This window comes from Trichosurus vulpecula, chromosome 4 (genome assembly GCF_011100635.1).
Source record: "Trichosurus vulpecula isolate mTriVul1 chromosome 4, mTriVul1.pri, whole genome shotgun sequence".
Taxonomy (NCBI): Eukaryota; Metazoa; Chordata; class Mammalia; order Diprotodontia; family Phalangeridae; genus Trichosurus; species Trichosurus vulpecula.
Genome location: NC_050576.1, coordinates 302,388,119 through 302,411,066, shown reverse-complemented (window position 1 = coordinate 302,411,066; position 22,948 = coordinate 302,388,119). Strand labels below are relative to the sequence as shown.

The following is a 22,948-nucleotide window of genomic DNA, read 5'->3' as shown; positions in this document are numbered from 1 at the left end:
TTCCTTCTCTCCCATTTGATGTCATAGTGAATTTGTCTTGAAAATTACAGGACAAGGGAATGCTCAGGAGAGCATCAAAAAAAGACAGGTAATTTTGAGTCTGGTTCAAGGGAAGATAAGACTCACTATCATACTGGAAGAACTGGATTGTGAGTCAGAAAATTTGGGACCAAAGTCAAACTCTGCTATTTGTTATCTGTGTGACCTTTAAATCTCTGGACTTGTCTCTTCATCCATAAAATTCATTCAGTAAACATTTTATTACAAAATGAAGGGGTTGAATAAGATGATCTCTAAGGTCCCTTCCAACTATAAATTCCCATGATCCTGTGAGAAAAAGGAATACCAAAGTTAAACATGGGTAATAAATGAGAGGTGGGATTTGAACCCATGTCCTTTGCTTCAAAAGCCCATGTTCTTTCCAATGAACAACACTGTCTCCTAAAGCAGAAGAAACCTGAGAGCCTTCTAAGGCTTAGTATTTAATGTCCGTCTTGAATCACAGGACTAGATCTGTATATATAGAATGCATGTTACAATTCATATCCCTGCCCCCAATACTATATATAGAAGTCATCTTTGTGGTTGAGTTCTAATTAGGGGTTGCCAGATGTCTGAATCAACTAGACCTTCTTAGTTGATGTGCTGAAAATGGGCACTCCAGATTTAGCCAGTTATGACAGACAGGAGGAAGAAGTAATCTACTTCTTTTAAGACACCATGTATCTTTCTAGTTCGTTTCATGAACTTGCTGGGTTTTGCCCAATTACATGTGAGTGGTTTAATGAACTTATTTAGTTTTGTTCAATTGCACCTGTATGCATGTGGACGTGTTTGGGTGCATGGGTGTGTATGGAGAGTCACGGTGGATAGAAATAACCATTCTGATTGGGTAACTATCTTAAAAATACTACCTAATGTTATACCAACAAAACAGGAATTACATTACGTTGAGACCTTAAATCACAGGATGTATACATAACATAATGCCCATGGCAGACAGATTCTAAATACCACAAAAGACCTGAGACCAAAAAAGAAGAAGAAAGTCTAAAGTCTTGACATCCAGAAAGCATGGAGACACAGCCTAAGGTTTGTTGTTCTTGGAGGCAGTAGTCATGTGCCCGTGTCTCTGTCCTTCAGATCTCAACTTCAGGGGCATGGACCTTGCTTGCTGAGATTGCAATTCCAATTGCCAGACTGCCATTGTCAGAGAAGAGCTGGGCCAGGGAGGTGTTCAGTACCAGGCAATCGCCATCAGTGATGATGGAGTCCACACACTCCAGGACCGATCTGGGGGTGGCCTCCCACTTGAGGCGCCTTTGGTTCCTGTTGAGCTCCAGGCGGTAGGTGAAGCAGTCAGCCTGAGTTGGGGTCCCAATCAGCATCATGGTGGCAAAGAACTGTGGGTGACCCTCATACTTCTCTTGCTTCCTTAGCACCAGCAGGAAGTGGTGGCCCAAGCAGGAATGCATGATGATCCAATCAGCTGGTGCTGGGAGGTTCATGTCCGTGGCCAGGAAGACTATCTCTGCCCCCTGGAGGATGTTGATTCTGTGGCTTTGCCTCAGGTGGGACAATACCACCTCCAGCTGGCCTTCCCATTGACAGGAGAATAAAGGGCAGATGCAGAGGGGAAGCGGTGCCTCGTGTAACACTGCCTCCTGATGGTGAAGGTGGTGAGGGAGGGAGTGATGGCGGTGGTGGTGATGGTGGCGTTGTTGTTGGTGGTGGCGGTGGTGGTGGTGGATGTGATGGTGAGGATGGAAGCCAGCAGGCTCTGGCGTACTCTGTGTGACTGCACGCCTGGTGGACACATACTGCAAAGGAAAGAGAAACAGGTTAGTGAGAAATAGTCTGAGAAACTTCTAGGGCAGGAGTTCTTAATATTTTGTGTCCTAGACCCCTTTGGCAGTTTGAAGAAGCCTACGAACCCCTTCGAGCAGCCAGATGGTATAGTGGATAGAATGCCAGGCTTTCCTGAGTCTTCCTGAATTCAAATCCAGCCTTGGACAGTCACTTGCTATGTGACCCTGGGCAAGGCATTTGACCCTGTTTGCCTCAGTTTCCTCATCTGTAAAAGGAGCTGGGGAAGAAATGGCAAACCATTCCAGCACCTTTGCCAAGAAAAAGCCAAATGGGGTCACAAATAATCATACATGACTAGAACAACTGAACAGCATCAATAACAAAAACGGACCCCTCCTCAGAATCATGTTAAGTGCATAAGATAAAACATATAGAATTACCAGGGAAATCAATTATATTGAAATATAATTATCAATATATATACACAACATGCATATTATATATATGGTACATATACATGTAATATATGTGTATATGTGTGTATATGGACCCCATATTAAGAACCCCTGCCTTTTAAAAAATTAATTAACTTTTAGTTTACAGCATTCAGTTCCACAAACTTTTGAATTCCAAATTTTCTGCCCCTCCCTCTCCTCCTCCCTTCCCCCCTCCCCAAGATGGCATGGAATCCAATATAGGCTCTATATATACATTTACATTAAACATATTTTCACATTAGTCATGTTGCAAAGAAGAATTATAAACAATGGAATGAACTACAAGAAAGAAGAAAAAAACAAAAAAAAAAGAGAGCAAATAGTTTGCTTCAATCTGCATTTAGACTCCATAATTCTTTCTCTGGATGTGAATAGCCTTTTCCGTCATGAATCTTTTGGAGTTGTCTTAGAACCGTGCTTTGCTGAGAAGAGCCAAGACTATTAAAGTAAGTCATCGCACAATATGTCTATAACTGTGTATAGTGTTCTCCTGGTTCTGCTCCCCTCACTCAGCATCAGTTCATATGAGTCTTTCCAGGTTTTTCTGAAGTCTATCTGCTCATCATTTCTTATAGCATAACAGTATTCCATTACATTCATGTACAACAACTTGTTCAGCCATTCCCCAATTGATGGGCATCCCTTCGATTTCCAATTCTTTGCCACCACAAAAAGAGCAGCTATAAATATTTTTGTACCCATGGGTCCTTTTCCCATTTGTATGATCTCTTTGGGCTATAGCCCTAGAAGTGGTATTGCTGGGTTAAAGGGTATACACATTTTTATAGACCTTTGGGCATAGTTCCAAATTGCTCTCCAGAATGGATGGATCAGTTCACAACTCTACCAACAATGCATTAGTGAAGAACCCCTGCCTTTTGAGGAACCCCATGGGTGAAGAAGATAAGACATAAGTGAAAAGAACCCTAGTCTGGGGTTTCTGCTAAAGAAGAGAAAAACTCAGTTATGCTGCAACACATAAGTAAAAGTGACAAGATTTATATTTTTAAAACAGAGGAGTATATTCTGAACTTACGGTTCTTAAGAGATCAGTTCAGAGGGAAAAACAATAATTAAACCTTTTTGATTCTTTAATTTGACAGCCTCACCCTCTGCCTCTCTGATTGGAGGGTGAGGCCAGGAACCCCAAACCTCCATTTAAGGAAAGAGTTCAGCTCACACATCTCCTCATTTCTCACCTAGCGATACCACTTTAGGACTTCTTTGACTGACTTCTCCACCATACCCCCAAGTGGAGTACCTTCTCCTCCTTCCCCTCTCCCCTTTCAGTCTCCTTTTGCATATTGTCCCTTCCCCCATTAGATTGTGATATACTTGAGGGCAGGAAGTATGTATCCTGAGAACTCAGCACAGTGTTTGGGACATAATAAATGCTCAACACATGTTTATGTTGAATATGACTGTTGAATAGTCAGTTACTCACTGGACTAGGTGATTTCTGAGGTTTTTCCAAATCTGAGATTTTTGTGATTCTTTGAAATCATATTTCATAGACAAGTTGAATTTAAGATGTCAATGGGATATATGGGGAGATCCACCCTGTAGACAGTTGGAAATGGGGATCTAGGGCTTGAAAGAGAGAAGACACAGCTGAATGGAAAGATTTGATGGTTGTTTATGAAGAGGTAATGGTTGAAATTGTGGGAAGAGAAAATTGCCAAGGGAGAGACGATAGTGAAAGAATCAAGCGATCAACCAACAAGCATTTAGTAAATGCTTTCTAGATGACGGGCATTGTGCCAAGGGCTGAGGATATAGAGAAAAAGCAAAAACATTCCCTGAGATGAGGGTGTTTATATCTTAGAGGAGAGAAGAACAACCCAGTGTTCCTCCCTCTTCATCAGTCCAGAGTGCTGACCTGATTATCTTCAATGGTACCAAAACTCTTGTATGTCTTACTGCACACATGCTTTGAAAGCGTAGTCACTAGCACTCAGATGACTCTATGAGCATCCCTGGCTTGTTAAAAAGTGGTATTTTCTTTCACATTTAAAGATCGTGCTAAAATAACTGCTAGCACTTATCTAACACATTAAGCTTTACAAAGCATTTTGCAAATGCAAAGACCAGCTCATTTGATCTTCACAGCAGCCTTTGGAAGTGGGTGCTATTATTATCCACATTTTACAGACAAGGAAACTGAGACAAACAGGGTGAGTGACTTGTCCAGGGACACACAGTCTGTGGCAGGATTTGAATTCAGATCTTCCTAATTTCAAGTTCTTGGCTTTATCTACTATGAACTATTCAGTATTATTTCTCCACAGTGAAAACACCAATACTAACAGTCCATAGTCCTTTACATATAGCATTCTGGGAAATAATATATTTTGGTGTGTGGCTTAGCTGTGGCTGCTATGAGTACAGCCCCGAGCTCTTTTCAATTCTTCTACACAGAATCATCATGTATTTGATGCTTTTTATTAAAAAGTGCCACTCTAATCCAATTTCTATTCTCCCTGTTATGTTGTTTCAGTAGTGGCTGACTCTTCGTGACCCCATTTTGAGGTTTCTTGCCAAAGACAGTGGAATGGTTTGTCATTTCCTTCTCCAGCTCATTTTATGAATGAGGAAACTGAGGCAAACAAAGTTAAGTGACCTGCCCAGGGTCACACAGTCAGTAAATGTCTGAAGCTGTGCACTTTATCCACCATGACACCTAGCTGCCCCGTTCCTCTGTTAGCCACCATCCTTTTGAAGGGAAGGCTATATTTTGAGGCAGTAAGATCATAAGATTTAGAGCTAGAATGAGTCTAAAACGTTATCTAATCCAATCCCTCGATTTTATAGACAAAGAAACTGAGGCCCAGAGAGGTAAAGGGACTTGTCCAACAGGTAGTCTGTTATATTGGAAAGAATCAGAGAACCTGGGTTCAAATTCTGATAAATGGTAGACCACTGATTATCTGTGTGACCTTGAGCATATCATTTAACTTCTCTGAGCCTCAGTTTCATTCTGTGAAATGGAGTGGTTGGACTAGATGACCCTGAGGAACCTTTTAGCTTTAAATCTATGGTTCTGGTAACTATTAGAGTCCAGATTCAAACCCAAGTCTTCTTATTGTAAATGCAGTGCTCTGTCAATCTGTCTATCCTGATTCACCTTCCCTTCCCTTCCCTCCCCTCCCCTCCCTTTCCCATTCTTTCCCTTGCTTTCCCTTGCCTTCCCTCCCCTTGTCTCCCTTTGCCTTCCCTTCCCACCTGTACTTTCAATGCTTTAGGAAATCCCTGCAGAGGAAACTCCCTCTTCCTTTAAAGAATGCAACTTTCTCTTCCACTTACAATCCTAGAGTTTCTTGGTGTGTTGAGAGGTTACATAACCTCTCCAGGGTCATATAGACAGCATCTTTCTGAGATGAGATGTAAGCCCAGCTCTTCCTAACTCTAAGGTTCGTCCTCTACCCACTACATCTTGCCTCCTCTACCTCAGCATCACAGATTTAGATAATGATCTTAACAGCCAGGTAGGACATAGCACAGGACCTGGAGTCAGGAAGATTTGAGTTTAAATCCTGCCTCAGTACTTATTAGCAATGTGCTTGGGCAAATCACTTAATTTCTATCTGCCTCAGTTTCTGTAGATACAGATAATAATAGTACCTACTTCTCAGGATTGTTGTGAGCCCCCAAATGAGATATTATTTGTAAAGTGCTTTGCAAAATTTAAAGTGCTATACAATTGGCAGTGGTAGTAGTATTTATTTCTGTTATTCTTCTTCACTTGGGTGTGGTCCCAGAGAGGTATCATATATGCAAGCATTATGAAAAATGTGGGGTGCTGAGCAAATAAGGGGCTCTTCCATTAGTGCCTTTAGTTGGAGAGAGCTGGTGGCATTCAGCCTAATTCTCTCCACAGACCTCTTGCCTCTTCCCTCCATATCTTGCCCTCTAGCCTCTGAGGCAGCAGCCTTGGGACTTGGTATATTTGTTTCTTCATCAAAGAGGTCCTAATGTCCTTGGCCTAGGACTCTTTGGTCACATGCAATGACCTTGCAAAAGAAAAAAATTCTGAGCATCTGACTTAGAAAAAGATGTGTCTGTCATGGGGACTTCTGAAACTCAAGACACTGCGGAGGGACGGTGGAGGGGGTGGGTGGTGGTGCGGTGAGGAGAGCAGGGAGTTTCTAGTTCAGGGGATAGGGCAACCGTTTCATTTCATTTGACCCTCAATGATTTAAAAGGGCAGACTGAAGGGACCTTTAGTCCTTCAGGCGTTAGAATGTCTCCAACAGGCACAAAGATTTCCCACTGGCCTGGTAGCGGTGGTGATGTGTTTTAATTTAAACCAAAATCCTCTATGAACAAATATAATAGCTTGCCCTAACCTATAGTTCCTGATAGAAAGAATAATGAACCCCTAACCCTGCTAACAGTGAGCCATACACATTCCTGGACCCATGGAGCATTCAATCCATCTAGACTCGCCTGCCTGTTCTTTTGTCTCTCGCTTTCACTGGGCTTTATTGCTTCTGGGTAACAATGTAGCCAAGTTTATAATCCCCAATGCAGAGACTGAACCCAATGACTATGCAAATCAAGGAGGACATTATGAACTAATCAAGATTTCTACTCTTGCTGTGTGGCTGTGGAAGGGATTATAAAATAATCTACTTGGGCTTCATTCTCCATTTCTCTCCACTTCTCCTGATGAAAGATATGGTTAATTTAAACTATCTATGGGTAAGCAGGTCATCGGGATGGTGACTGGGAGAAAGTGTTTTTTAATCGCTGCAATGTTAATCTGAAATGTTAATGGTCTCGGAAAATGAATTCTCATCTTCCTATCTAATACAGTGGATGTGTGAGTAATTACTTTCCCTCACTAAACTGTTAATGCAACATTAGTGATTACACTAATTAAAACTAATGAACTCTCACACACCGATAAACCCCTCAGTCAGTCGAGTGGGGGAGGACAGTTTTTCCAACAGTTATGTTTAACTTCTCTCTTGGACGATGGGTCTTAAATTAACCTTTAGAATAATGCTCAAGATTGGGTTTAGAAATGGGAAGCTTCAGAGACCTGGTATAATTTTTTCCCAGAGATTAACAGCATCCATGGGGCCATTTCCAGCATCACTGTAATTGAATTTGAAAATGCTTTAGCTAATATGATAAACTACTCAAGTATGGTGTATAACGGCCAGGCTGTGGGATCTCAGGCCAGGTAGGAAAGAGTTTGTCTCTGTCCATATCCCATGACACTCCTTTTCTGATGACTTTCCTTCTCTTTGCAAGTCAAGAATCTGATTTACAGGATTGTATTTCCCTCGAAAGCCCTCCCATCCCAGAACATTACCCTGGTAATCCACTTCAACAGGAGGGGCATTTTATACACAATTCCAACTGACTGCTGCTCACACTCATTTGCTTTATACTCATTCATGACCCCATTAATGAGCATTAATTAAGAAAAGGCTCTCTAGTACCCGAAGAAGGGCAAAGGAACTAACCTTCTCATTTTACACCAGGGGAGGAAAAGGCAAAGGAGCTAACCTAAGAGTCACTTAATCACTCAGGCCCAGAAACTGATATAGACCACCAGTGGTGGGGCACCCCTCCCCTGCCCCAGCTTCCTCTGTCACTGGAATAGCAGATTTCTTAAATCAAGCTCTCTGGAAACACTAGCTGCCTTTTTTTATCAGTCTCCCATTCTTGTAAAGGAAATGCTCCAAACAGAAATTAACTCAAAATCTCTTCTAGCTTCCTCAAACCTTTCATTATTGCCTATTGCTTCCTACCTCTCCAATGCATTTATCATGTGTTAATGTGTGTGATAGTAATTTGTATTTGTGTAATACCCTTCCTAGACTGGAAGCTCCATGAGGACAAATATCTAAACTTTATAACTTCCCCAGCACCTTGCACAGTATTCTGCACAAAGTATGCTCTCTACAAATGCTTTTTAAACTAATTCATTAATTGAAAATTGGAGGTCTCATTTATATGATGATAACCAGACATGCCTGTATACCCAGCACTGGTCTCCATAGGTGAATGACTAATATGTAGTTGGTGATGACAGTCTGGGTCCAGGCAAAGGAGCAGCTGAGAAATTCTGCTCATGTGTTATGTGCAGTAAGAGGTTCACGGTTGATGGCTTCCATCTTAGTAAAGTAAGAGTGGGACCATGTGATGAGAGAGAGCTAGAGTTAGGGGATTGAAGAGATAGGCAAAGGTCTAGAATACCTCCTGTGGGGCTTAATATATTTTAGGCATATAATTTGATCAAGTGTACAGCTGAATCTTTGTAATGATGAACCATGCATGTTCACAAGCATGATCGAAATCAAACTACTTGCCTTCTCAAGGAGGGAGGCAGGGTGGAAAAGAGAGAATTTGGAACTAAAAAAATTTTAAAAAATTTGTACATGTAATTGGGAAATATTTAATGAAATAAAAATAATTTTTAAAAAAAATACAATGAAACATGCATAAAGGGTTCTTCTTTACTTTTGAGTGTCCTAAGATTGTCCTTAAGATTGTCCTAAGATTGTCTCTTTTTTGATATCTCTTTTCTGATACAAGGAGTACTGCTTGGTTCTCACATCCTAGGATTTGTAGAACAAGTTCACATTCATCTTTGAATTCAATATGGTTAAAATGAAACCCAGTGCTTTCCGTGTCTAAACTTACCCCATAAACCAAATGTCTCTGCTTCTCTTAAAGGACACTACCATTCTTCTAGGCATCCAGGTTTGCAACCTTGGAATCATCCTCAAATTTACCTTTGCCCTCAATATCCAGTCCCTTGCCAAGTTTCATCGATCCTACCTCTTCAACATCTCTCCACTCATAGGGCCGCCACCCTAGTTCAGACTCATCACTTCTTGCCTATTGCAAAACTTTCTAATTGTACTCTTGCATGACCATGCCATTAGCCTGCTCAAGGAGCAATGGCTCGCCATTGCCTCTAGGATAAAACATAAGCCCCTCACCTTGGCATTAAAAACCCTTCATTATATGACTTTTCTAAATTTGTAACATATTATTCCTTTTTCTGAACTTGCTATTTCCCAAAGTCAGCCCTTTCTCTCCTGGCTCTCTGCCTTTGTATAGGTTGTTTTCCATTCCTAGAAAACACTCCTTCTTCATCTCTGCCTCTTAGAATCCTTAGCTCTTTTTAAGATTCAACTCATGTACTGATTTTTGGTGGGAAGGCCTTCCTGATCTCCAGCACCAGGTGCTTGACTTTTGCTCCCAATTGGATGTTGACCATCATGCTGGAGGTAACTCAGAGCCCTGCTCCACTCCCACCTTTGGGTCTACTACCCTATCCCAATAGTCACTGGATGGGGATATGGTCACTTATATCACTTGGATAAGCAGGGAATCACCAACAAAAATCCTCTAATAAGATGGTGGACCTTGCCATTTACCCTACCACTACACCCTTACAGACTACCCCTCCTAGGCATTGCCTTATGGCCTGTTGTACCCCAAAGGCTCTTTGTTATTGATCCTGCTGTTGTACCCTAACGACTACTTGGCCATTCCATCTACCCTGAAGCTGAACCCTCTTGTATGTGTTGTCTTCACTAACTAGAACATAAGCTACTTGAAAGAAGTTACCTGCTCTGCTCTCTGAAACAGTTGGCAGAATGCTTGGCACACAGTAAGTGCTTAATAAATGCTTTTCCATTCCATCCCATAAGCAAGCCATTTTACTTCTCTATGCCTCAGATGTTTCTTCAGAAAAATAAATAAAATAAATTAAAGAAAGAATAACTCAGGCCCCTTCTCAAGTTGCTGAATTCCCTTAGGCATGTACCCTGGAAAGATAATACCTGATGTGAGAAAGCCAGAGCTAGACCCTGGAAAAATTGTGAAGCTTGCTTTTAGTTTAATTAAATTAATTACTTACTTGGTGACGAGTACCATGGTAAGGCTGAAGATGCAAAGACAAACATGAAACATCTTTAATGATCCCAGTCTTTTCTTTCTGAACACTTTCTTTTTGTTCTGCTATCCCAAGCGTCCTGGGTCTTGTGTTCTCTCTCTACTCCCCCTAGCAAACCTACACTCTGGGAATGCTCTTATTAGTCATACAATTATAGACTTAAAGTTGGAAAGGACTTTACAAAGCCATCTGGTCGAAATACTTCATTTTACTGATGAGAAAACTGAGGCTCACTGAGGTGAAGTGACTTGTCCATAGCCACACAGGTAGGACATGTCAGAGGCAGAAGGTGAACTCTTTCTGACTCCAGTATCAGCACCCCACCACGTTGCCTCTTGGGCATTTATATCTTAGCCAAAACTGGTTTGTATGTTTCTTCTTCCCGGGGTATTTGCATTTTAAGCTTTATCCTACTTGTGGAATAAAAGCAGTTGGCAGGTTCTCTCTAAACCCTTACCAGGGCATTTGGGGAAACGTAGCAAGTGGTTTTCAGCTCCAACTTATTGGGGATTTTAAAAAAATCCCTCCCCCCTCCCACCCTTGTCAGGAGGAAAACTTGCCAGGGCTGATATTGATTGTGCAGACGTATCGAGCTCACTGTTTTCCCCACACCAATTTCATGGGATGTCACTTTCACCAGCTCTATTTTAATAGCCTGCATATGACTGCCTGGTGTATCCAAAGTCCCAAGAGATCTGGACTGCTGCCAAATCGCAAAGAAAAAAAAAAGACCAAAGAATGAGTGGAAGTGGTGATAATGAAGCTTCATTTTTTTTCAGTGGGAGAAGCAAAGCTCAAATTAGGAGGTGGATCTTGGGCTTCTTTGCTCTCTGTTCTCAGTCAGGTCATACCTGGTACAGAGAAGGGACCTTCATGCAGACAGTCCTTGCTAGTTTGAATTGCTGAATGGCTATTTTTAACACTTGGAGCTGGGGGGTGAGGGGAGCAGGGGGTGAAATCATGTAGATACAAAATGCTTCCTTCGGGTGGTATTTCATGGAAATCACCTGGTTTTGAGGAAAGCTGGGGAGTGGGGAGGGGAAACATAGCTGGTTTGCCAGATGTGAACCTTTCTGCAGAAGCAATGCTATAGTGGATAGAAACCTGGATCCAGAGGCAGGGAGATCCAAGTTCAAATTCCACTTTAGACACTTAATACCTGTGTGACCCTGATTAAATCACTTAACCTCCATCTGCCTCAGTTTCTTCATCTGTAAATAGGAGGGTGGGAATCTTTGGTTTGGAAAGCCCCCCTCCAGCTTTAAATCTATGACTTTCTGTATCTCAAACCTCTCAGGACACAATGTACCAAATCTCTTTTATGATTATTTGTTGATGAACATGGTATAGTGGGGAAAGAAGTGGATTAGGAGTTAGAAAACTCCTGGTTTGTGTCTCTGAACCATGTTCATCTTCATCTGTAAAAGAAAGTATTACCTGACTCATGAGGTTGTAGTAAAAAAAAGAGCAGGAATTTTGGTGGGAGAGGTGAGAGGTAAATTGTAAAGCAATGCCATGTGAGCTTTCATTACTGAATCTTCCTCTAGAAGGGATTTAAACTGAGGAAATGAAATATATATATGTATATATATGCACATACACATACATATATGGATGCAACACACATTAATATATGTAATATACATTAAATATGTAATATAATAATATCTGTACAGTGTGATATATTAATATGTACACATATATGCATATATGTATGTATATCTATGCATATGTATTTATAGATATGTAGTCATAGAGATGGAAAGGACCTTAGAACATCTCATTTTGCAGGTGAGGAGACCAAGACTCAGAATGATTAAAAGACTTAACCCAAACCATTAGAGGCAGGATCTGAATACAGTCCTCTGACTCTAGCGCCAAAGCCCTTTGCATGGTACTAGCCATCTTCCGAAAAGAATAATGTATTTTCACTTAGGGTAGGGGAGTAAAATATTTGTCATAATGTCCTTGACTAGGGATTATTTTCATGCCACCTGTTAGAAGATGCCCCACCAACCCTATGCATCAACTGATTCCAACAAATATTTATTAAGAACATACCATAGGCAGGGTTCCAGCTAAGTGATGGAGAGATGAAAATAATCCCTGCCCTCAGGGAGCTTATTGTCTTTTGGGATGCAACAGGTAAAGAGGTTCAAGAAAGGAGAGAGCTCTAGCACCTGGAAGGATCAGGAAAAGCTTCCCAGAGGATCATGGGATCATAGTTCCAGAGCCAAAAAGAGCCTCAAAGGACATTTTAGAGTTAAGGGGACTTGCCCAAGTTCCACAGGTTGAAAAATATAATTACCAGATCAAGGCTTTAGGTACTAGGAAACAGGCAGGATTCAAATTCAAGTTTTCTGGTGCTCAGTTCAGTGTTCTTTCTTCCACACTTTGTCAATCAAATGGCAATATGTAAATGCAAGGTATTATAGTTATTTATTGGTCTCTGGCTTAGCTCCATTGGTTACTGCACATTGCTAAGGAGACCTAAGCTAGGCATTTAATTTCTCTTTGGGCCAGCCAGCAGCACTGGATTTCCTGCTCTCGGAAAGTATCTCTAATCAACCCTTCCCTGTTTTCTCACTCTCTAAGAATCCATGCCATTGGCCGCAAGGAGAACTGGACAAGATTTCAGATGGCCAAGGCTTTGCTAACAGTACTGTTGAAAACCATCTCAAAATATATGCAAGGGGGAGGGGATCAGTAAAACATCCTGTATGAAGAACAGCACTTTGGGTAGTTAGGTATGTACTGTAAATTCAATAATAATTTATTAAGTACCTACTATGTGCAGAGTTCTCTACTCCATGCTCTAGATGCTAGAAGAATAGAACTTAGCTAATTTGAGGTCCCTGCCCTAATGAAGTTTGCAATCCAACAGATGTGATTGTTGTGTGCCTATTCGTCTTTGTGTCACCTGCTTTAGAAGCTAAACTCCCAAGAGTCAGAGACCAAATTTCCCCATCTCTTCTGAACTCCCATGGCACAGGCTATTTGTGTCACACAAACAAGCACTTCATTGAGCAGGAGATGGGCTCAAGGGTCTCCTTCATGCCTCTACTTCTTTTCCTTGCATTGTAAGAGGAAAAGAAGGAGTCAAGAAGATGCATGCACTGATAAGGAAAGAGCTCACTTTCCCATACATGCCCAGAAAAGAATTGCTGGGTGACAGGGGTTTCCATGGGGGGGGGGGCGGGTCTAATGCCTAGAAGATGGTACCCAAGAGGCAAAGCCCAGAAGTGTCTGAGGCAAGCTGGGAATGATAGCAAATGCCAAGAGCCAGAGCTAATGGAGGGCCACCACCATGGAGGACACAGGGAGCAGGTGACACTGAACTGGACCCAGGACCACTGTATACTTGAGTGATTGATAGTGTCATGAATCTTTTCCAGGGACTCTGAACTGAACTGTAGGGGTAAAGCCTAGGTTCGATGTAAGGGATGTCATATTTATTCTTCTGTAAGGGGTGCCATATTTATTCTTCTGTAAGGGGTGCCATATTTGTTCTTCTGTAAGGAGTGCCATATTTATTCTTCTGTAAGCGGTGCCATATTTGTTCTTCTGTAAGGGGTGCCATATTTACCCATCCTCACATGTCTTGCTATAAAGTATAAATATTTGAACTTGGTAGCCTCTCTTGCTTGTAGGAAGGGAAAACCAATGTTGTTTGTTAGGGAGAACTAAAAGTGAACCAAATTTTGATCTTTACACAGAGACTTCTGGGTGTGGGGCAAACATGAACCATTTTTGTTGTTCAATCATTCAGTTGTGTCCAACTCTTCATGACCCTAACATGCCAGGCCCTTCTGTCCTCCACTATCTCCCAAAGTCTGTCCAAGCTCATGTTTGTGGCATCATCTATCCATCTCATCCTCTGCCATCCGTTTTTCCTTTTGCCTTCAATTTTTCCCAACATCAGGGTCTTTTCCAATAAGTCCCATCTTCTCACTATGTGGCCAAAGTATTAAACTTCAGTATTGACCTTCCAATGAATAGTCTGAACTAATTTCTTTTAAAAAGAGCATGAGCCATAGAGGATATTAATTATAGAGAAGTCTTTAAGATTGAACTAGATTTTGGGGTTCCAGGTAAATGGGTTACAAGTATACATTGCCTTGTACTGTTCACTCTTGTTTCCCAGATGTGTTGTTCTCTGATTTGTTCCCAAACTAGAGTCTCCTTAAAGCAGAAATCCTGCCCTAATTTATTCTGTGCTCCCACTCCCAAAGATTGACACACCTCTGGGCACACGCTAAGATCACTTGTTTGATAGTTTATTGCTCAGAACACCACTTCCTTGGGAGAGCTTTGTGCTTTCTAAATATTCCCCTGCTGCCAAGACTCTGACCTTAGCTTTTCCCCTACATCTCTGCTGCTGTTATCTCAAAATGTGTGCATCAGTGTGTGTGAGCAGCTGCCATGTAAAGACACGAGGTCCCAATCCCTAAAGAGCATGGTTCCCTCAAAAGAAAGACATTTTGACAGTTCTCCACAAAATAGTTCTAGCCACCAGACAGTTTCAAAGAGCAACAATCACTACTACTACTACTATTACTATCATGACCACCACTACTACTATTACTACCACCACCCTATTACTACTACTACTACCACTACCATCACTCCTACTACTACTACCACCACCACCACCACCACCACCCTACTACTATTACTACTACTACTATTACTACCACCACCACCACTACTGCTATTACTACCACCACCCTACTACTACTACCACCACTACTACTACTACCACCACCACCACCACCACCATACTACTACTACTACTATTACTACATTAACTACTTTTACACTTGACTGCTACAAAGAGCTTTGTACATATTTTCTCATCTGATCCTCACAAATACTGTATTATTATTCACCGTATGCTGTAAATACTGTATTATTATTTGCTCCCATCATCCCTACCCCTCTCTTCTTTCTTTTTCAGTCAAGGCTTGATATTTCATCAGTATAGACATCTCCCAGTGTGGAAACTGACTCCACTGAAAAGATTATCAACTTGTTCCAACTTATTGTCTAACAGAGTTACCTGGAGGAACTCAGTGAGTGTCTTGAAGCCAAGGCTTCCTCATTTTGAGGGTCACCCTTTATCCAATATTCCAGGATTCCTTTCATTTTGCAGGTGAGGAAAATGTGGGTGATAACAATAATAGCTTGCATTTAATATTTGCAAAGTACTTTATAAATATTATTTCATTTGATCCTTGTAACAACACAGGGAATTAGGTGCTGTTATTAACTCCATTTTTCAGATAAAGAAGCTGAGGCAGACAGAGGGAGAGTGACTTGTTGGGATTACATAGATAGTAAGTGTTGCTGTTTGTCTTTTGTTCTCCAAGAGGACTGTGACATCAGGGAGGTGATGCCATAACTTGCAAGTGAAATGGATTTAAGTGAGAGAGGGCTGTGCAAGGTTACCAGCCTCACTTTCTCCTCCAGAGCCACCTGGGTCCAGTGGCCAGATGTAGATCAGGATGCCTGGAGATGGCACCCCCCAGATAATAAGTGTGAAAGGCCAAATTTAAGCTCTCATCTTCTTGACCCCAGGTTCTAGCTCTCTATCCAAGCGGCCACCTGGCTACCTCTAGATTAGATTAGAGAAGTTGAATGATTTACTCAACATGACTAAGAAGAGGTAGGGCTAGAATCTATGTCCCCTGACACCAAGTCTAGAGTCTTTCCTTGTATCTTCAAGGAGATTAACATTGATTGAATCATTTCATTTCTCTGGGCCTCAGTTTCCACATCTTATATAAGGTGGGTGGTGGAATGGTCTAAGTGTTCTCCTAGGTGCCTTTCTCTTCTCTGATTCTATAATATCTATTTCCCACAAACAAGCAAGTTTCATCCTCTGAAATTGAAACAAAAATGCTTCAAGGATAGAGAACTCATCCCAGGGTGATATTAACATTTCCACTATTCTTTTTCAGAGTTGACTAGAAACATCAGGGATTCATTTTGACACACAGAGTGTTGCCTCACTGTGTATCTAACCTTTATGTATCCATCAGTGAATGAGTCTAAGAAGTGTACATACATACCTTTGCTGACTCAACCCAGGAAATCTCTTCTCCTAAATTGATCCATATCCTTCCTCAACTTCCTCATTATTGTGGGTCATCTCTGACTCCCAATTTGCATTCAGCTAACAAAGGGCCAGGCCCCTACTTCCAAAATTCATTTTCTATTAGCTCCCAACTAGGTGAAGATGTCACCTCGGTTCTACTATCTAGTTGAGAGGCTGTGACTTCCACTCCTTTTAATCTTTGGCTGTTTTTCATCTGCTGGGTTTGGGGCTTGCTAATGAGTTTCACGAATCTTGAAGATGAAAGATCCCCCCAATCTGAAGGCTACTCTTTGTAGAACATCAGATTTTCCTATCCAAGACTGCTAAATGAAACCTCGGGCTCATACGAGTAATTTTGAGTTAAAATGTAATCACCTGAAACCCTATTAATTATGAATGCATCTGTAAGATCACTTGAGGACCGGCCCTTAGTCTGCTGAAGACTGGTTTGTACAGGGCTGCTATTTTTTTTCCTCTCTGCCCATTACAGACCACAAGCCAATTTGCAAATAGCTCATCTGGTAAGAGTATTGCACACCCAGCAGGGGCTTGGGATAGAATCCAATCTCAGAATTGGAAGGAACTCATATACCTTCCGGTCCAGAACAGGAATGAGCCAATGTCCTCAACTGTGCATAGCAGTTAAAAATATTTGTAGATGTGAATGTACAAACCTTAAGAATAGACAGGGGCTAGCCTTAAATTGTGACAGTGTAGATAGTGGTATGACTTGAGTGGTGATAGAATGCTTTACTTCTTTACCCTCGAAACCAGATCAGTGTATATCACGGTAACTGAAATTCCCTCATTAGAGAAAGGGAGGACCATGCATAGATATCTGGGAACTCCGGGTAGTCAGGGAAGTGCATGGCTATTGGAACCCAGGGAATTCTGGGTAGTCTTCCCTATTAGCAGGTAGGTTCCTGGCTCTCTACAACTTTTCCATGGTCAGGCCTTTGTGGGCATGGCAAAGGGTGGAATACACTACTATTCCTACTCCATTGTATTCCCAATCCTAAAAGGTCCTTTTTACCACATCAGATTATCACCCCATCTCTCTCCACCCTTTCACCAACAAACTGCTTTAAAAAGTTATCTATATCTGATGACTCCATTTTATCACCACTTTGTCCTGATCTCCATCATTCTACTGAAGCTCCCATTTCAAAGGTCATTAACAACCTCTTTATCACCAAATCCAAAGGCATTTTTTCAATCCTCATCCTCTTTGACTTCTCTGAAATATTCGATGCCATTGACCACTTCCTCTTCCTGGCTACACTGCTCTCTTGGCTCCCAAGATAGTCGACTCTCCTAGATCTTCTACCTCTAACTACTTCCTTTTGAATCATTTGATTTCTCCTCTTTCTCTTCTCAACCCTTTAATGTTGGTGTTCCTCAAGGTTCTGTGGTCAGCACTCATACAGATTCTCTTTTTACATTCTCTCCCTTGACAATCTCATTCATTCCAAAGGAGCTGCTTGTTTTCTATATGCAGATAACTTCTTAATCTCCAGTCCTGTGTCTTTTCCTCCAGAGCTTCAGATCCACCACTCAAGGCGCCCACCAGACATATTCACCACGATGTCTCTCCACCACTTTAAACTCAACCTATACCAAACCAAACATTCCTTTCTCCAAAGTCTGCCTCTTTTCTGTCTTTTCTATTTCTGTCAGTAGTATCACCATTCTCCCTTAGCATTATCTTAATGACACCTTGGTGGTACAGTGAAGAGAGGCCTAGAGTCAGGAAGACCTCAGTCCAAATCCTGGTTTAGACATTTACCAGTTATGTAACCCTTGGGTAAATTACTTAACCTGTCTCAGCCTCAGCTTCCTCACCTGTAAAATGGGGATAATAATAGCAACTACCTCCCTGTTTATTGTGAGGATAATGGAAAGCACTTTGCTAACCTTAAAGTGCTGGCTATGACTATCTTTTCTTTTTTCCTTCTCTGTCAGCCTTAGCATCCCAGGGACTACTTTATATCTATACCTATACCTATATCTATATCTATATCTATATCTGTCTATGTCTATGTCTGTGTCCATGTCTATATTTATATCTACATTTATATCTATCTATATACCTATACCTCTATCTATACATATATACATATATATACATTATATATCACATTTATATAAATGCTAACTATTATTCTATTATAACATATTTCATAGCATTCCCACAGAAGCATGGCCATGGACTGAGTGCTGATAAAGGAGGCTATCCAAAACTCCTCCTGTTCTAATCCCTTTGCACTTGAGCTGATTCAGGTTATGCAGATCTGTCTTTGTGTCCACACTGTTGAATTAGAAGAAGCCAGCACAGCCACAAGAAAGTAGGGAGCCATGTTACCTTCACACATGGGCCATGCCAATTCTTTTTTTTTTGGAGGGGGGAAAGGCAGGGCAGTTGGGGTGAAGTGACTTGCCCAAGATCACACAGCTAGTAAGTGTATCAAGTATCTGAGGCCAGATTTGAACTCAGGTCCTCCTGACTCCAGGGCTGGTACTCTACTCACTGTACCACCTAGCTGCTCCCCCATGCCAATTCTTTCACCCAAAATGTGAAACTCCCTGAAATAGGGGCTCTTAACCTTTTTTGTGCCATGAACCTCTTTGGCAGCTGGCAAAGCTTATGGACCTTCTTCTCAGAATCATGTTTTTAAAAGCATATGATAAAATACATAGGAATGCAGGAATACCAAGAAAAGACAAACATTAGTGAAAATAGAGATCTAGCTTTCATTACAAGATCATAGATTTAGAATTGGAAGGGACCATCAAGGAATAGCTACCTGGACAGTGGATAGAGCACCAGGTCTAGCATCAGGAAGACCTGAGTTCAAATCCTGCCTCAGACGCTTACTAGCTCTATGACCCTGGACAAGTCACTTAACCCTGTTTGCCTCAGTTTTCTCATTCATAAAATGAGCTGGAGAAGGAAATAACAAACCACTCCACTGTCTTTGCCAAGAAACCCCAAAGTGGGGTCCTGAAGAGATAGATACAAGTGAACAACAATAAATATAGTGTTCCAGGCACTGTGCTAAGTACATTACAATTTTTATCTCATTTGATCCTCACGACAACCCTGGGAGGTAGGTGCTATTGTTATCCCTACTTTGCAGGTGACAAAACAGAGGCAAGCATGTTAAATGACTTGCTCAGGTTCACACTAGTTGTCACTGTGCTATCTAGCAGACTAGATCTTCCCCTTTCAGCACCCCCTGCCCAAGTCCCATCCAACTGTGATTCTGTGAAATATTTTTGGGCAGTGTGGCCTTCCTGCCACTTTTGAGTTCCTATCATGGAGACATTCAGCCCAATTTAATAGAATCTTTCCATGTTAAAGTCATCTAGGTGGCTCAATAGATAGAGTGCTGGGCTCCGAGTCAGGAAGACCTGAGTTCAAATCCAACCTCAAACACTTACTAGCTGTGTGACTGTGGGCAAGTCACTTAACCCCTGTTTGCTTCAGTTTCTTCATCTGTAAAATAATAATAAATATAAAATATATTTTATATTATTATATTACATATTATATAATTTATATAAATATAAAATATATAAAAATAAAATGATGATAGCACCTACCTCCTAAAGTTGTTATGAGGATTAAATGAGATAATATTTGTAAAGCACTTAGTAGAGTTGCCTTACACATAGCAGGAGCTATAGAAATACTTACTCCTTCTTTTTCTGTGTTTGAACTTTGTTGACTGAAAGAAATTTGCCCTGTGTGACTTTCTTCCTGAAAAGTAAAGTAAGTCTGGCTTATTTATGATTCATTCAGTATTTCACATCCTATTTATTTGTCACTAAGTTAATATTAAATGACAATCTTGTCAATAATAATAGTCTGACACCAGGGACAGTCAATAGCATCTTGGTGCTGGGATAAAGACATAAATTAGGAGTAGGAGATCTGGATTCTGTCACTGACTAGCCACATGACATTGATGAAGTTACTTTAACCTCTTCCATTCTTAGTGTCCTCATCCATCAAAGTAAGGGGTTGGCCTAGATGCTATCAATTCGATTCAATTTACTTCTACAACCAATGAGCATTTATTAGGCAAAGACAAAAATGGAAGCAGTCCTCCTCAGGGAGCTTACATTCTACTGATTAAATTATCAATTCAATTCAAAAACCAATCAGCGTTTACTAAGCACCATATACAAAGCACCGGCGCCATGTTTAAGATAGGAGTAATTAAATAGTAATTTAATTAAGATACGGTAGGCCTTTGTGGAAATTACAGACTAGTAAGAGGTTTCAGTAAAAAGTAAGCAGAAGAATCAAGGAGGGGCAGAGCCAAGATAACAGCTGAAAAGCAGGGACTTGCATGAGCTGCCCCTAGGTCCCTCCAAACACCTACAAAAAATGGCTCAAATTCTAGAATGGCAGAACCCACAAAATAGCAGAGGGAAGCAGGGCTCCAGCCCAGGACAGCCTGGATGGTCGTGGGGTAAGGTCTATCGCATGCTCCTGGGAACAGAGCGGAGCCCAGCGTGAGCCACACCTGGACCACCCAGACCTGGAGCCAGGCAGAACAGGCCCTAGCGCCCTGAATCAGTGAGCTGTGTCAGTTATCAGACTTCTCAACCCACAAATACCAAAGACAACAGAGAAGGTTAGTGGGAAAAGCTGCGAGGACAGAGTGAAAGAAGTTGGCGGTTGGCCACCGCCCTGGGAGTAGCGGAGGTGATGCAGCTCTGAGGCTGCTTACAGAGCTACAGCTGCAGTTGCTTCAGGCCCCAGGCCCACCTGGTAGAAGGAATTAAGTGGCAGATCTGAGCTGGAGTGCAGAGCCAGCTAAGATCTGAGTCTGGTCTGGGTTGGCAGTTCTTGGGGGAGGAGGAGTACTGGTATGGCAGAGCTTGCTGTGTAGAAATAGCTCTGAAAAAAACAGCGCAGCCCTTCAAGCTTGGGACAAAGTACTCTACAAGCAGTCATACCCTGACAAAAACCTCAAGGGTCAAGTAGTTGGCTGGGAACATGAACAGGCAGCGAAAACAAACTCAGACACAAACTCAAACTTTGGAATCTTTCTTTGGAGACAAAGAACACCAAAACATAGCCAGAAGAAGTCAACAAAGTCAAAGAGCCTACATCAAAAGCCTCCAAGAAAAACATGAACTGGTCTCAGGCCATGGAAGAGCTCAAAAAGGCTTTGGAAAAGCAAGTTAGAGAAGTAGAGGAAAAATTGGGAAGAGAAATGAGAATGATGCATGAAAACCATGAAAAATAAGTCAATGACTTGCTAAAGGAGACCCAAAAAAATACTGAAGAAAATAACACCTTAAAAATAGACTAAGGCAAATGGCAAAAGAGCTCCAAAAAGCCAACGAGGAGAAGAACGCCTTGAAAGGCAGAATTAGCCAAATGGAAAAGGAGGTCCAAAAGACCACTGAAGAAAATACTACCTTAAAAATTAGATTGGAGCAAGTAGAAGCTTGATGAGAAATCAAGATATTATAAAGCAGAACCAAAGGAATGAAAAAATGGAAGACAATGTGAAATATCTCATTGGAAAAACCACTGAGCTGGAAAATAGATCCAAGAGAGAGAATTTAAAAATTATTGGACTACCTGAAAGCCATGATCAAAAAAAGAGCCTAGATATCACCTTTCAAGAAATTATCAAGGAGAACTGCCCTGATATTCTAGAGCCAGAGGGTAAAATAGAAATTGAAAGAATCCACTGATCACCTCTTGAAAAAGATCCCAAAAAGAAAACTCCTAGGAATATTGTCACCAAATTCTAGAGCTCCCAGATCAAGGAGAAAATACTGCAAGCAGCCAGAAAGAAACAATTTGAGTATTGTGGAAACACAATCAGGATAACACAAGATCTAGCAGCTTCTACATTAAGGGACTGAAGGTCTTGGAATGTGATATTCTGGAGGTCAATGGAGGTAGGATTAAAACCAAGAATCACTTACCCAACAAAACTGAGTATCATGCTCCAAGGCAAAATATGGATTTTCAATAAAATAGAGGACTTTCAAGCTTTCTCAATGAAAATACCAGAACTGAATAGAAAATTTGACTTTCAAACACAAGAATCAAGAGAAGCATGAAAAGGTAAACAAGAAAGAGAATGCATAAGGGACTTACTAAAGTTGAACTGCTTTGTTTACATTCCTACATGGAAAGATGATGTGTATAATTCATGAGCCTCAGTATTAGGGTAGCTGAAGGGAATCTACATACATACATATATACATACATATATATAGATATAGATATATAGATATAGATATATAGATATAGACAGAGGGTACAGGGTGAGTTGAATATGAAGGGATGATATCTAAAAAAATAAAATAAAATTAAGGGATGAAAGAGGAATATATTGAGAGAGGGAGGAAAGGAGAGACATAATTGTGTAAATTATCCCACATGAAAATGGCAAGAAAAAGCAGTTTTGTAGGAAGGGAAGAGGGGGAAGGTGACGGGGAATGAGTGAATCTTGCCTTCATCGGATTTGATCTGAGGAGGGAATAACATACATACTCAATTGGGTATCTTACCCCACAGGAAAGGAGGAGGAAGGAGATAAAAAGGGGGGATGATAGAAGGGAGGACAGATAGGGGGAGGAGGTAATCAA

At 41.2% G+C, this 22,948-nt stretch overlaps 1 protein-coding gene across 1 annotated transcript in view; it reads right to left on the bottom strand.

Annotated features, from left to right (window-relative positions):
• Window positions 1-904: 904 nt before the first annotated feature.
• SIAH3 (siah E3 ubiquitin protein ligase family member 3) overlaps window positions 905-22,948 on the bottom strand; it is an 88,886-nt gene continuing 66,842 nt past the window's right edge. Inside the window, exon 2 of the mRNA XM_036757648.1 lies at window positions 905-1,820. Coding sequence (XP_036613543.1) covers window positions 1,140-1,820 — 681 coding nt within the window. The 3' untranslated portion in view covers window positions 905-1,139. The remainder of the gene's footprint in view (window positions 1,821-22,948) is intronic.